The sequence below is a fragment of the Neolamprologus multifasciatus genome, chromosome 16, assembly GCF_963576455.1.
Source record: "Neolamprologus multifasciatus chromosome 16, fNeoMul1.2, whole genome shotgun sequence".
Classification (NCBI taxonomy): domain Eukaryota; kingdom Metazoa; phylum Chordata; class Actinopteri; order Cichliformes; family Cichlidae; genus Neolamprologus; species Neolamprologus multifasciatus.
In genome coordinates this window covers 15,007,166-15,020,475 of record NC_140454.1, presented here as the reverse complement: position 1 = coordinate 15,020,475, position 13,310 = coordinate 15,007,166, and the positions used below count along the sequence as shown (strand labels likewise).

Genomic DNA, 13,310 nt, shown 5'->3' with positions numbered 1-13,310 from the left:
CCCAATTCAGGGTCTGCACGCTTGAAGTATGCATTTCAAGTGCGATTACGTCACCGCCACGCGACGACGGCTGTCCCAATTCGAAGTGTACTTCAAATGCATACTCCAAATGCGCCGTTGATTTCCCCAAATATCAAGCGTGGTCCGGTGCACGCTTCGTGGTCCCATATATCCCACAATTCATAGCGCGGCGGTGGGTGTGGATAATTTTGCTGCAAAATACGGCAGAAGGGAGCGGCCAAGAGTGAACTGTCAAAAGTAAGTACTGAACATGACATCACTTAATTATGTGCGAATGTTTAATAACGAAGAACATTAAAACATTGCTGTTGGCCACATGTTGGCAAAGTTGTGTGACATTAGTGATGTTTGTAACTTGGTTTTAAAGCCTATATATATATATATATATATATATATATATATATATATATATATCTCATAATAATTTGACAATAATATAATATTGGCCATATTATATTTACATTACCACAGTGAGATGATTTTAGTCTCATGAACAACATTAGCTAATTGTTATTTACTAAATAATCTTAAATGACTGTTCAGTACAGAAATGAAGCCCAACAATCATGTTTTACAGTCCCGTGGCCTCAGCCTCAGATACTCAACTAATCAAAGTGATGTCATGACAAAACATTTTTCTCCTTCATTTCTGTCAAACAATGCTGTATGTAACGTTTCTCGCGGTTAGTATCATGGATGCTAGGCAACCTGAACAGCGCAACGAAGGGCTAGACCGTCCCATTTCACAAGCCTCTCACTTCCGCACTTCTCGTACTTATAGTACGCGCCGTACGTAGTACGCGTAGTGCGCGTACTTCAAGCGTGCAGACCCTAAATTGGGACACAGCCTATGGCTACTGCCAGCTCCCTTAGCGAGGTGCATTCATAGACTGAATCCGTGCACTGAACAGACACAGAGATAGACGTGTTAAATTCTATTAACATATATGAGAAACTTGTCCAGACAAAGCAGCCACTCCTCTCTTAATGCAAACTTTAAGCCTTAATGCAATTTAAATGGGTAAATTGCAATTTAAATGGGGTGATCGTGGCTCAAGAGTTGGGAGTTTGCCTTGTAATCGGAAGGGTGCCGGTTCGAGCCCCGGCTTGGACAGTCTCGGTTGTTGTGTTCTTGGGCGAGATACTTCACCCGTTGCCTACTGGTGGTGGACAGAGGGCCCGGTGGCGCCAGTGTCCAGCAGCCTCGCCTCTGTCAGTGCGCCCCAGGGTGTAGCTGTAGCTACAATGTAGCTTGCCATCACCTGTGTGTGAATGGGTGGATGACTGGTTGTGTGAAGCACTTTGGGGTCCTTAGGGACTAGTAAAAGCGCTATACAAATGCAGGCCATTTACCATAATATATAACTTGTATAGAAAATGACCAGTTGTCATTGAGGTGGAAATTAGCTATAAAATCCCAAATCATTTTTTGTATGTTTTAACATGAAAACCTGCAAGACCTGACATCTGAAGGAAGTCTCAAGTGCCCATTAATGAAACTGCAGCTTTAGCACACAGCTAGTCTTCACTTGGACTGCAGTTCAAAGGTTAGCAGTGGCGCTAAAATGGCTTGTGGCGAGTGTAAATGTGAGCTTGCCAAAGTAAAACTGTGTTTTAAACTTTTATTCACTCTCAGATATGAAGCACTAACTGTGTTAAATTATGCAGAGTCGATTTGTTTGGATCCTGGTTTACTTTTCTGCTATTTCTCAGTCATTTCTTTTTATTTCAGCCATTAGCAGTGATTAGATTATTGGTAAAATTAGCCTCAGTAAACAATACTTTGTCTTACATTTATCTTTTTTATTATTTTATACTCATTCACTAAGGTAAATCTTTTGCACTACTAAACATAACATCCGTGTTAGATCTCTAAGCTGCACGGAAAGGTCATGGCTACTGAAAAGCAGAAGCTGGAGTACTTGCTGTGTTTTGATGTTCAGTGTTACACCTATTCCCTCTCTCTAACCCCCCTGAGCCCCTCTGATCTACACTGCAGCTCATTAAAACACCCTCTCCACCTCCACATTAGCATCAGAGTCATGGTCAGACTGCTTTGTGCTATAAGGGTGGAAAACAATATCAATAACAACAACAAAAACAATAGTAGCCTTTGGTCCGGGGAGGAGAGGAGGAGAAAGGTCTTTGATAATGTACATCAAAGACAGACGCTGAAGTAGGCTGTGTTTTCATTGCATGCGTGCCAAGGTCGTCTCTGATCCTGCGCGCGTGGTGTTAGCGCTCGGGGCCAGTTTGATGGCATAAGGTGAGTAGCTGGGTCTTCGGGACATGCCTTCAAAAAAGAGAAGTCAAACACTGCAGCCAACAAAGCTCCCTAACAGGTTAACTCGTGTGGCCCTGGTGTGGCTTTTATTTCCTTCTGCTGTGAGTGTTTGAAAGTGCTGTGAAATGGAAACGTCTGTTAGTCACTCCACCACCACCAGTGAAGTTACTATATTTGAATCTTTATAAAACCTCACCCCCATCCCTGAGCAGGTTTCTTCCTGTTAAAAAGGGAGTTCTTTCTCTCCACTGTCGCCAAGTGCTTGCCCTTAGTGGATTTACTAACTGCTAGGGTTTTCTCACTATCACTGTAGGGTCTTATTCACGTTAGCACCTTAAAGCACTCCGAATATAAAACTGAGTTGAACTGAATTAAACCTGATACCTTCTCGCTCTGCTCTTAAGATGGACCAGCTTCGACTGAGTTTGTGTAAAATTAACCGATGCTTTTAATTCAGTACAAGTTCACAGCCTTCAACCTGATGATCCACTTTTTCCCTCATAAAGCAGAAATAAACTTACTTCTTTCTGATAATGAATTATTAATAAGAGTTATTAACCTTTGAAGTAAACAAACAATACAAAAAACGGTAAACTTACTGTCATAGTCTATGTTTTTTGCTATATTGATTTGTATGTATTAGTTAAACATTGAGTAATTGGTTCATGTCTTAAAAGTCATCTATAATGCACGATATAATAACCATTAACTCACAGCAATAGCAGCTACATGTTTCCAGTACCACCAAACAAAAAAAACAAACAGTATTACAGGTTAATTTTATGACATGAAAAAAGACACACAACAAATTGCCTTTCATGTCCTAAACCTTCAACTTAAAGCTGCGTATTGCCCTTCAGTGAAAAGTTAAGTGTTATTGTTTGCGAGAGGTTCAAACTTTTTCACAAAACTGAAAATACCTCTTTCTTTTCTCCCAGAAGGAGTGCGTGATGAGAACTCTGGAGTGTTAACGTGAAATCGTCCTCACTGCGCAGTGAGTACATGTTAATTTCAAAGCTGCGTGACATTATTAACCCGCTGGGTTTCGAGGTATTCATTACATTTATTTAATTACGTTCCCGTGTAAGGTGTCTTGATTGATGTCTCAGCTGATCTGCACGCCACCACTTAGTGCTGATGTATTCACTAAAACACAGGCATGTTCAACAGTGTTCTTAGGTGATACTGTTCTAGATAATTGTTGTTATAAATCTGCTACTTTCTCAGTTAGTGGAATAATCACAATCTTTATTTTTAGTTAATTGATGCCTCAATCATTCATAATTGGATTTAACTACCTGTTTAACTACTAAACCCGCTGATCCATGAACTAGCAGAGTGCAGAACTGTGAATCAAAAATGCCACAAACCATCCGGCCGCTGCTCGGTATTAAAAGTCACTTCTTTCCCCCTAAACCCACCTGAGAAATCATCTTAACTACAGAGAGCCTTTATAATCACGTGGATCATGGTGGGAGCTTCAGAGAGAAATCTGTCCATTCATGAAAGGCGGAGGCCGGGCCAGACTCGACCAGGCTGGGCCTTCAGGGACACCGGCTGTTTGACTTGGCTTGCTGCTCGGCCTGGGTACAGGGCTACAGTTGTCTGTAGCCACAGGCTGCAGAGTCGCAGGTATTTCCTGACTAAATTTCTCTGTCATACATTTTTGCAGTTGTATCTGAAGAGACAGAACACGGCTAAAAACGAGATGCATGTGTTGGAAGACACAAAAATAACCACAAAGGCAGCAACGCTGTGATTCTTTAAATTTCCATGTGGGCTCATGAGCCTTACTAAAAGCTAAAAGGAAATTAAAAACTTTAAAGCTTCCTTTTATCTAACCCAGTTTACATGTTTTTACTTTTTTCTTTTCTTTCTTTTTTGCAGCAATATAAACACCACATTTTTCCTATAGGCTGTGCCTTTATCAGAATATCCTAAACCCCAAAAGTCTCATGCTTTCTCAATTTCCTCTATTTTTCTTTAGTGACAGCACAGATGTTGCTGTTTTCCCCACATTTGGTTTAGCGCAAGCACTAATCATTGACTTCTGTTATGTCATTCCAAGAACACCTTTCACCATTATGTTAATGCATTAAGACATTTAGAAAGAGGTAAATGCCCACCTCTGCGCACACCTGCAAGCACCTCAGTGCACACACACACTCCCATTAAAGAGGACTGACTGATGTCTTTGTACTATTTCCCTGCTCTATTCTCTCTACTCTTCCTTGTCACTTTGGCCCCTTTCAAATTATCCGCTGGGATTAATGAATGTAATTTTCACACATTAACTTCCCCCCATTCATGCATAATGGCCCAGCCCATAACAGTGTTTAACCAGTACATCTGTCCATTGGGTGTCATCATTTAAGCCTCAGCAGGGGTTTGTAATTGACAATAGTTCCAGTGCTGTAAACACGACTGCTCTCCTTCTTTTCTTGCCTTCTAGCTTCTCTCTGCTGTAATTCCACCACATCAAATGCAGTAAGGAAATAGACAGCTGTCCCAGCAAACTTCTCATCACCCAGTGAATCATGTTTGTTTAAAACATCACAGCGCATTAAGACACGTGCCCAAAACTTAGACACATCTGCTTTTAAATTTGAGCATCATTGGCCGTGTTTATCCTCATATTTGCACGTCTCTGCGAATGAGGACTTTGCAGATGAATGCACTTTGATCATTTCCCCTCTAGATCCTTCCCCGACTACACTACTTTGTCTCTACTTCTTCCCTTCTCTTGCTTTCCATGGCTGCTTCTGCTTCTGATTTAAACACACAGCGGGGGGTTGTGGGTAGAGTCTCATGCTGTGAAGGATCCCTCTGACTCAGGGAGAGCTGAAGGTCAAACACACTCATGATCAGAACCACTGAAGACACTGAAGAGGTAGAATGAAAAAGAGTACATGGAAGATAAGTTCTGTCTCTCTCTCACAGCAGCAGCAGCAGCAGCGTTCAGCACAGTTCCATCTGTAAATACCACAGTAGGTCTCACAGCAGAAAAAAACAACGGTCTGCCTGCTCTTGTAGTTTCAACAAGCCGCGCACGTGTACAACAAATTATTAAAAATAAACTTCAAGTGCTGGGTATCATCTAAAAACAGGCAAATCACATGAACAGGAGAATCTTGCTATAGTCTCTGCAGAAAAGATTAAGTTCAATAAATGTGGCAACAGCATCCCATCCTTGGAAATGAGTTTTTCTTTTGTCTGCATGGCTTCTTTTTCTTTTTTGTCTTAATTAGACAGACACTTAAGTAATAAAGCAAACAAAACAAAAACAACGAGTATGAATGAGAGAAAATCATCTGTTTCTTTGAGTGGAAAACTCCTGGAGCCCAGATGAAGGCTTTTCCTTTTCTCTTTCTTTCGCAATTTTTGTTGGAAGCATTAGCATATTTCAAAAGTCTACCAAAGAAAATAGCCCGGGGACAGAAATGGCCGATCTGCATATTGAAGACTCAACAGAGGGCGAGGAGCAGGAGAGGGGAGAGAGAGAGAGAGAGAAAATGGGAGGAAGAGAGAGAAAATCTCTGTCTTTGTGATTTGAGGATGATCTTAAAGAAACAATAATGTCAATTAGCTGACGGTGTCACGCTCATTATGCTGGATTAATTGCGGTGTTCGCTGCAACTAAAACAGATTATTTTCCTACTTGTCAAACAGCTTCATGGAGAGGGAGGGAAGGAGGGAGGGAGGGAGAGGGAACAGAGAGAAAAAATGTGCATCATAAGAAGGCCTCTTCACCCAGCTTCCTTCATGAATAACAAATAGAGGACCCAGTGCTGTGACCAGGCAGCACAACACATGAAAAACATTACTGCCTTGCCTGAGTCGTCTGGTTTTCTCTACATTATGCTGGTGGGCTCAAAACACATGAAGCAGTGTGGTGCTCTTGTACGGCTTCTCTTGTTTTCCTGTTTTACCAAATACGAGACAACAATAAACTGATTTTAAAAGCTCTGAGTGAAGAAGCACCTTATAATTAAGTGTAAGACTGTGTTTTTGTTTGGTACTCTCACCGCTTTTTTCTGAATCTTTTATTGTTTATCGTTTTATCTTTATTCCAAATTCCTGAAAGTACAAAAGCTGCAAACATGTGATGGAAATACAGCTTGGAAAAAAGTCCAACTGGGCAAAACATTTTGGGTATCAGGAATTTGCACAATTTTTGGCTTTATGTTTTAAGTATCTCTTAAGTTATTCGGAAAGGCCAGAAAAACACTTTCACCTCTGTTATCTATCAAAAAAAGTAAACATTAACAACTGAGGACTCATTCTTACATTTGCATTTTCTAGTGTTTGCTCGTTTTAAAGTTTAGCAACTTGAAAAGTGCAAACCGGGCTGCAAGGAAACATCTATGAAGATCAAACAGGTTATTTTGCAACTATTAACAGTTCTTACCTAACCCCCCGAATAGATAGATAATTACAAAACTGTACTCTGATTATTCTTGAATGCTGTGATTCAAACTAGCTACTTTATTAATATATCAACAAAAACACACAGGTTTAAGAGAAAAACTGCTCAATCTGGCATTCAAATACATCTGATTATTTATGGTCTTGAAAATACTTTAAGAAAATTGCTCTGATATTGAAAGTTGGGTTATTGCCTGAATAAGTGTGTTATTGTGCTTTCTCTGCCCCTAAATAGGAGGTTGCTGGAGTCTTAAAGGCTTGTTACCCACCTTGGTGCTAATTTTGTGAAATGATGCACAATTTAACAAAATAATTACATTTTTCTCAAATGTTTATAGAATGATCCTATATGTGCATCACTCAGTCAGTTTATGATAAGCAGAAAGTGCTCTGCCTTGTTTTAATTCTGCTTTCAGAACTTCTGTGCACAACAGCCTAATCATATTTACTTTAGCTGATAAAGTTTTTATTATCCTTTTTATACTGCTATGCGTGATTTTTTTTTTTAACGATTTAGTATATCCTGAAATCAAAAAGGTTTGGCACATGACTGCTGAACATAAGGCGAATTTAAATATTGTAACTTAGTTTATGTTGCTGCTTTGGGAATGGGGTCCAGTGAATACTTGTCGTTTACCTTTTGGACAAAATCCAAGATAAATCTGCTGAAAAACACAAATTAGCCGGAGGTTCACTGGTCAGCACCTGGCTCTTTCCACCAGTCACAAACCACCATGTGTCTCAGTGGATGGCTTTCTCTCTCAAGGCCCGTAAATGCGAAGAAGGAAGCCCGTGGTAGAAAATCCCCAACGACACCTTCATTTAACAGTCCATCCATAAACTGACTCGGCATGGAAACGTCCCACTGAAACCGGATTGGTTTTTTGTGTTCGTTTTGGAACTGCTGGCAGGTTTTGTGCAGCTTTAGCGCTCGCCAGTGCGGAGCGTCACGCCACTGTGGCCTTCCCTTTACCATGTGAAAGGGAGAACGCATTAAGATGCAAGTGGCGTCCAAACCCCCCTGTGTTCCCAAAGCCGACTTGAGTATCCTTGATTCAAGCCTCGACTGCTCTGTGTGATACTCGGAGATAAACGTGACGGATATTATTTTGTCAACTTAAGTGACTCAGGTGCTTAAATATGTGCAATAATAATAATAATAATAATAATAATAATAATAATAATAATAATAATAATAATAATAATAATAATAACGTTAAGCATAATTATTTTCGCTTTTATTTTGTTAGTTCTAGGAAGAAGTTTGTTTTGTTGGATGACTTCCCAACTTGCCTGTTTTTCCTCACATGCTTCACAGGCTATACTTTAACGCGCAGTCAAACCATGTTCGGTCTATTTTTTTCGGCTTGATTGTAATTTTCTAGTAAATTGTTGCTTTTTTTCTCCCTCAGCAAGAACTCTGTGCACCCGAGGCTCAACTGTGAGACACACCAACTCCTCTCTGCCTGTGCGTCCAATCAGCGGGAGCTCTGGAGAGCCTTTCTGTTGTAATTGGATGGAAATGGAGAGGAATACGCAGGCTTGGCACAACGTAAACACACGCTCGTCTCCTTCGCTCTGTAGAGGACGCACCGGGTAGAGCAGATGCAGTGAACTAAACAACCGAGAGAACAGCAGACGCTTTAAAGGTTTTTTTTAGTCATTTAGTCTAACCCGAAGCGTTTATATCAGAGATGTGAATAGGCAAGCAGACTGTATATCAAGTTTTCACGGAGCAAAGAAGGCTGTTTTTTTTTCATAGGCGACCATTAAGTCTGTGGATTACGCACGCGGGAGCTCCCGGGACAGAGAAAAGTTGTGAAACTATCGTTTTGCCGCACAGGAATACGTAAGAGAGCATGTTCTGCCACACTGGTTACAGCAAGCGCACGCTGCTTAACTGAAAATATAATGTACGTCTCAATGGAGTGATTTGGCACTTTCCCCCCACTAATTGGGCAAAAAAGAAAAAGAAAAGAAAACTCCTTTAGAGTGAAATAGACAGAATCTATTTATGGATTAGAGCAAAGACTATTTTAATTTTTTTTTTTTACTCAAACACAAGAAAAGAGAAATAAGAGATATATGATTTGGGGGATGGCAACTGCCACTTCAAGCCCATACCTAGCCAGCAGCAGGATTTTATCCAGCCCGGTCCTTCACTCTGACCGGAGGGGTGGTGGTATGCAGTCGGGCGGCACCGCTGTGACCACGGTGTCTAGTGGATACAGAGGGGACCCTTCAGTGAAGATGGTGCAGAGCGACTTCATGCACGGAGCCATGGTAGCAAGCAACGGGGGGCACATGCTAAGCCATGCCCACCAGTGGGTGACATCGTTGCCTCATGCAGCAGCCGCAGCGGCCGCCGCTGCAGCGGCAGTAGCGGAGACCGGCTCTCCGTGGCCCCCGAGTTCCCAGCCACAGGATGTAAAGAGAAACGCCGGCAGGGACGACCTCCACTCGGGTTCAGCCCTTCACCACAGGTCTCCGCATCTAGGACCTCACCAGGCGCACACGGGAAGTTGGGGAGGCACCTCCACTGCGCACATCAGCATCACTGAGGGGGAGCAGCAGCAGCAACAATCCCTCATTTACTCCCAGCCAGGAGGATTTACAGTCAACGGGATGCTGAGCTCACACACCGGGCAAAGCCTCATGCACTCGGGGCTGGTGCGCGGAGAATCACCTCGGCTGGACCACGGCAGCCACCATCACCACCAACACCATCATAATCATCACACGCACCATCACCAGCAACACGGTCTGGGCCACGAATCGCATTCAGACGAGGACACCCCTACGTCCGATGACTTGGAGCATTTCGCCAAACAGTTCAAACAGCGACGGATCAAGCTTGGTTTCACCCAGGCAGACGTGGGCTTAGCTCTGGGCACTCTGTACGGCAACGTGTTCTCACAGACCACAATCTGCAGATTTGAGGCGCTTCAGCTGAGCTTTAAGAACATGTGCAAGCTGAAACCTCTGCTGAACAAATGGCTGGAAGAGGCTGATTCCACCACTGGGAGCCCGACCAGCATCGATAAGATCGCCACCCAGGGCAGGAAGAGGAAAAAGCGCACTTCCATCGAGGTGAGCGTAAAAGGCGCACTGGAGAGCCACTTCCTTAAGTGTCCCAAACCTTCCGCACAGGAGATCAACTCTTTGGCGGACACTCTGCAGCTGGAGAAAGAGGTGGTCAGGGTCTGGTTCTGCAACCGCAGGCAGAAAGAGAAGCGCATGACGCCGCCGGGACTTCCGCGCACTCCAGAGGACGCATATTCACAAGTGGGTAGCATTGGACCTGACACACCGTCTCCCTCCATAGAGTGCAAGAGGTTGTTCAGCGATACGTGAAAGAGCCCCAAAATAACAGGGATGAAACACGAACAACAGCCTCTGTTATATAAACATGGGTCTCAGTGAAACCTTTGATTAACTTTTTATTCGCCACCATTGATCCAAAAAGTAGAATTGTTATCCAATGTTCATATCAGGACTGGACACATCACAACCGCCCTTTATGCATCGCTATTTGGCATTTTTCTGCTCCCTGAAACAGCCTCTGGGACAAAAAATTATATTTCGGTCTAAATTAAATCTGAACAAAAGACAACTGAAAGTTATCTAAAGGAAATGTTTGGTCACCAAAACCGGAGATATTCGAGCAGAAACAAGTTATTTCCATATCTTTGTACTGTAAAAATAATAGTTCCCTTGTGATGCTGCAGAAACTGATGTCCCACATGCTAGACTGAACTATAACCTACGTTTTTAATCAAACACACCGCTTTTTCCAGTGTTGAGTTGTTTCTAATGAGCAATAATTTCTCTTCATTCAAACCTGTTTCTCACTTTGTGTTGTGTGTCGGTGGATTTTTTTACATTTTTTTTTATTTTTTTGTGGCACAGTTTAAGGTTTCAACAAGCGATTTACAGTTATTCCAATATTTGTACTTTCCTTTAATCCTTTTCCATTTAGCAAACGATCTCTTAAGGTTATGTACAAGTTTGCTGTGTATTGTGGTGATATGGACTATTTATTTATTTTTTGCCACTGTGTTTATTTTCATGGAATAGACTAATTATTTAATAAATTTGACATAAACCTTGTGTTAGATACCGGAGCGTTATTCTTAAGGGCCATGTGGACACACACACGCACAAAGAGAGACATGCATATATATAAACACACAGAATCTCTTCATCAGAGTCATTTGAATTTGATATAATATACAATATATCCCATAAGAGATACAAAGAAGTCATAAAGGCAAAAAAAAAATTACATAGTCAGTCCATTTTGCTCAGGCATCTTATTATCATTGTTTTCATATCTGTTTGGTAAATCATCTGTGCAAACTTCTGCCATTTTTCCCTGTTTATGACAATCTATAGAAAAGTGGCTTAATTGGTTCACTAAGAAATTATTTAGCTGATGGACTGATAGTGAAAAAATAATCACACATTGCACCATAGCAGCTTAATTATTATGTTGTTATTTAATTAATTCTTACATTAGGCATAAAACCCCCCAAAAATCTACCACAACATTTTGTTAAAGCGATGCTGATCCTGCGAATACCTGCTGAACCGATCACATAAGCCTGGTTTCTACATTTACGTGTGATTTTCTGCATATCAGTCCAGCCACAAACATCCTGTTGCAGGGCTGCAGGACTGCAGCTCGATGGAACGCAGCCAATGGAGGTCGACTACCCCAGCTGGCAGTTCACCTCGGCAGCGGTTGCCAAGGTGACAGCGAGATGGAGTGACACAAGGCAGTGGATCTTTTGCCACAGATGATGGGTTTGGCAGATAGGCAGCAGGAAGCGCAGTACGCTGGCTGTGAAAAGCAATCTGTGTCTCTTCTGTCTGCTTCTGATCCGCATAAGAATGACACACAGTACACACACACAGACACTCACACGCAAGCTGATGTTACATCAGTAATAAACATAATAGGTACTCCTAGAAAAAGTGACCGAGAAGTGCAGTTGCAGTGAAACTTGGAGGGAGGTCAAAGGTCAGCTGCTGCAGTAGCTGTTGATAAACCAGGCAGAACTGTGAGAAATAAATACAATCCTAGGAGTTAATGGATTACTATGAATGTTACACTTATTACAATGTGAATGTGTGCTCTGGTCCTCTCCACACTGGACACCCTGTCTTAAGAGAGCACGTACAAACACATTTTTGGGACCTTTGTCACTCTTTGCGTCCTCACTGCATATTTGGCAGGATTTAAGGCACACTCTGACTTAATTTAAGTCATCTGGTTAATTTTCAATCTTCAAAGAAGCTTAAGGAAAACAATAAGGGATGAATGGGATATTTTGGCTGTTTCACTTCCTGAGAAAATCTTTATAAACACACATGAACAGTTCTGTTTTTACAGCAGTGTGTGAAAGTTTGTGAAACCTTGTGAAGTTTTTCTATAATTCAACACAAATAAAACCTAAAACATCACAACGTTTCTACTCAAGGTCCATGCAAGTGTCATATTAATGCCTCATTTGCTTGAAATCTCGCATTTCAAAGAAGTCTAAAACCTTCAAACAACATTTCTAAACATTTTCCCTATTTAATGCAATACCTTATTTTTATCAGAAGGTGGTGTAATGGATAAAAGTGGCATTTATTGAGGTTATCCAAGAAAACACTCTTATTTGCAGTAGTTACCCAGTAAAAGGTAAAGCGTGTTGATGAAATTGGGATTAGGCTGAAAAAGAAATATTAAAAAAAGGAAGCGTCTTCGGAAACAATACCCCAACTCGCGAAATGCCGCCCCCTTGTGGTGAAAATTTGTTTTGTTTTTTTAATTTGGCAGAGGGCAATTCCAAAAAGTCCCTTTTACATTTCCTTTATATAACTTGATAGTCTTGTGTAAACATCAGATAACATATTAGTTGATATTTTTACAGAAATACAGAAAACATACTTTTATGCATCACCACAACTGCTGTATTTTTGTGTAATTGCACTGTATATACAGCTTTTTGTACCATTTAAAAATATTGAACTATCATTATTTGTTGCATTAAATTATAATTATTTCCTATGGACTGTTTGTCAGCATCATGTCACTAGAATACAACAGTTTAAAATATGCATACTTTTCTGCTATGAAAACCAATTACACCAAGAAAGTGCTCTTTATCCTTTCAGTTGCCACAGTAATATCACAAAAGCCACACATAAAGGTGGACAGGTGGTACCCTGCTTACTCTTCGTATGGTTTTTAACATGATGTATCCCTACTGAGCTGCAAGCCTAAGTTCTCAGATGAAAATAGAGGTACAATATAAGCTTCCAGGATTGCCGCGTGATCCCCTCAAAGCTTAGCGATGTAAAGATGGGAGATAAGGCTGGAATTGGGGGATAAAAAGCCCTTTAAAGGGTTTGTCATCACACAGTGCTAGGTGTCTACACTGAATATCAATGCTTGGATCTGAAGGTACATGCTGATGATGTTACAGTATCCTGACAGAACCCCAAACTCCTGAATCCACAGACACAGCTCAGCTCACACAAAAGTGCATCATTTACCTGCATTTGTGAGGGCATTATTCATCATTATAGC

General features: G+C 41.4%; 1 protein-coding gene across 1 annotated transcript; it reads left to right on the top strand.

The window, feature by feature from the left end:
- Positions 1-7,981: 7,981 nt before the first annotated feature.
- Positions 7,982-10,619, top strand: pou3f3a (POU class 3 homeobox 3a). Its single transcript, XM_085136697.1, has one exon. The coding sequence runs from the start codon at positions 8,816-8,818 to the stop codon at positions 10,082-10,084; it is 1,269 nt and encodes a 422-aa protein (XP_084992823.1). The 5' UTR covers positions 7,982-8,815; the 3' UTR covers positions 10,085-10,619.
- The last annotated feature ends 2,691 nt before the right edge of the window (positions 10,620-13,310 follow it).

Bases quoted from the DNA above. Each gene is read 5' to 3' on its own strand.
- pou3f3a (XM_085136697.1), top strand. From the start codon at position 8,816: ATGATTTGGGGGATGGCAACTGCCACTTCAAGCCCATACCTAGCCAGC.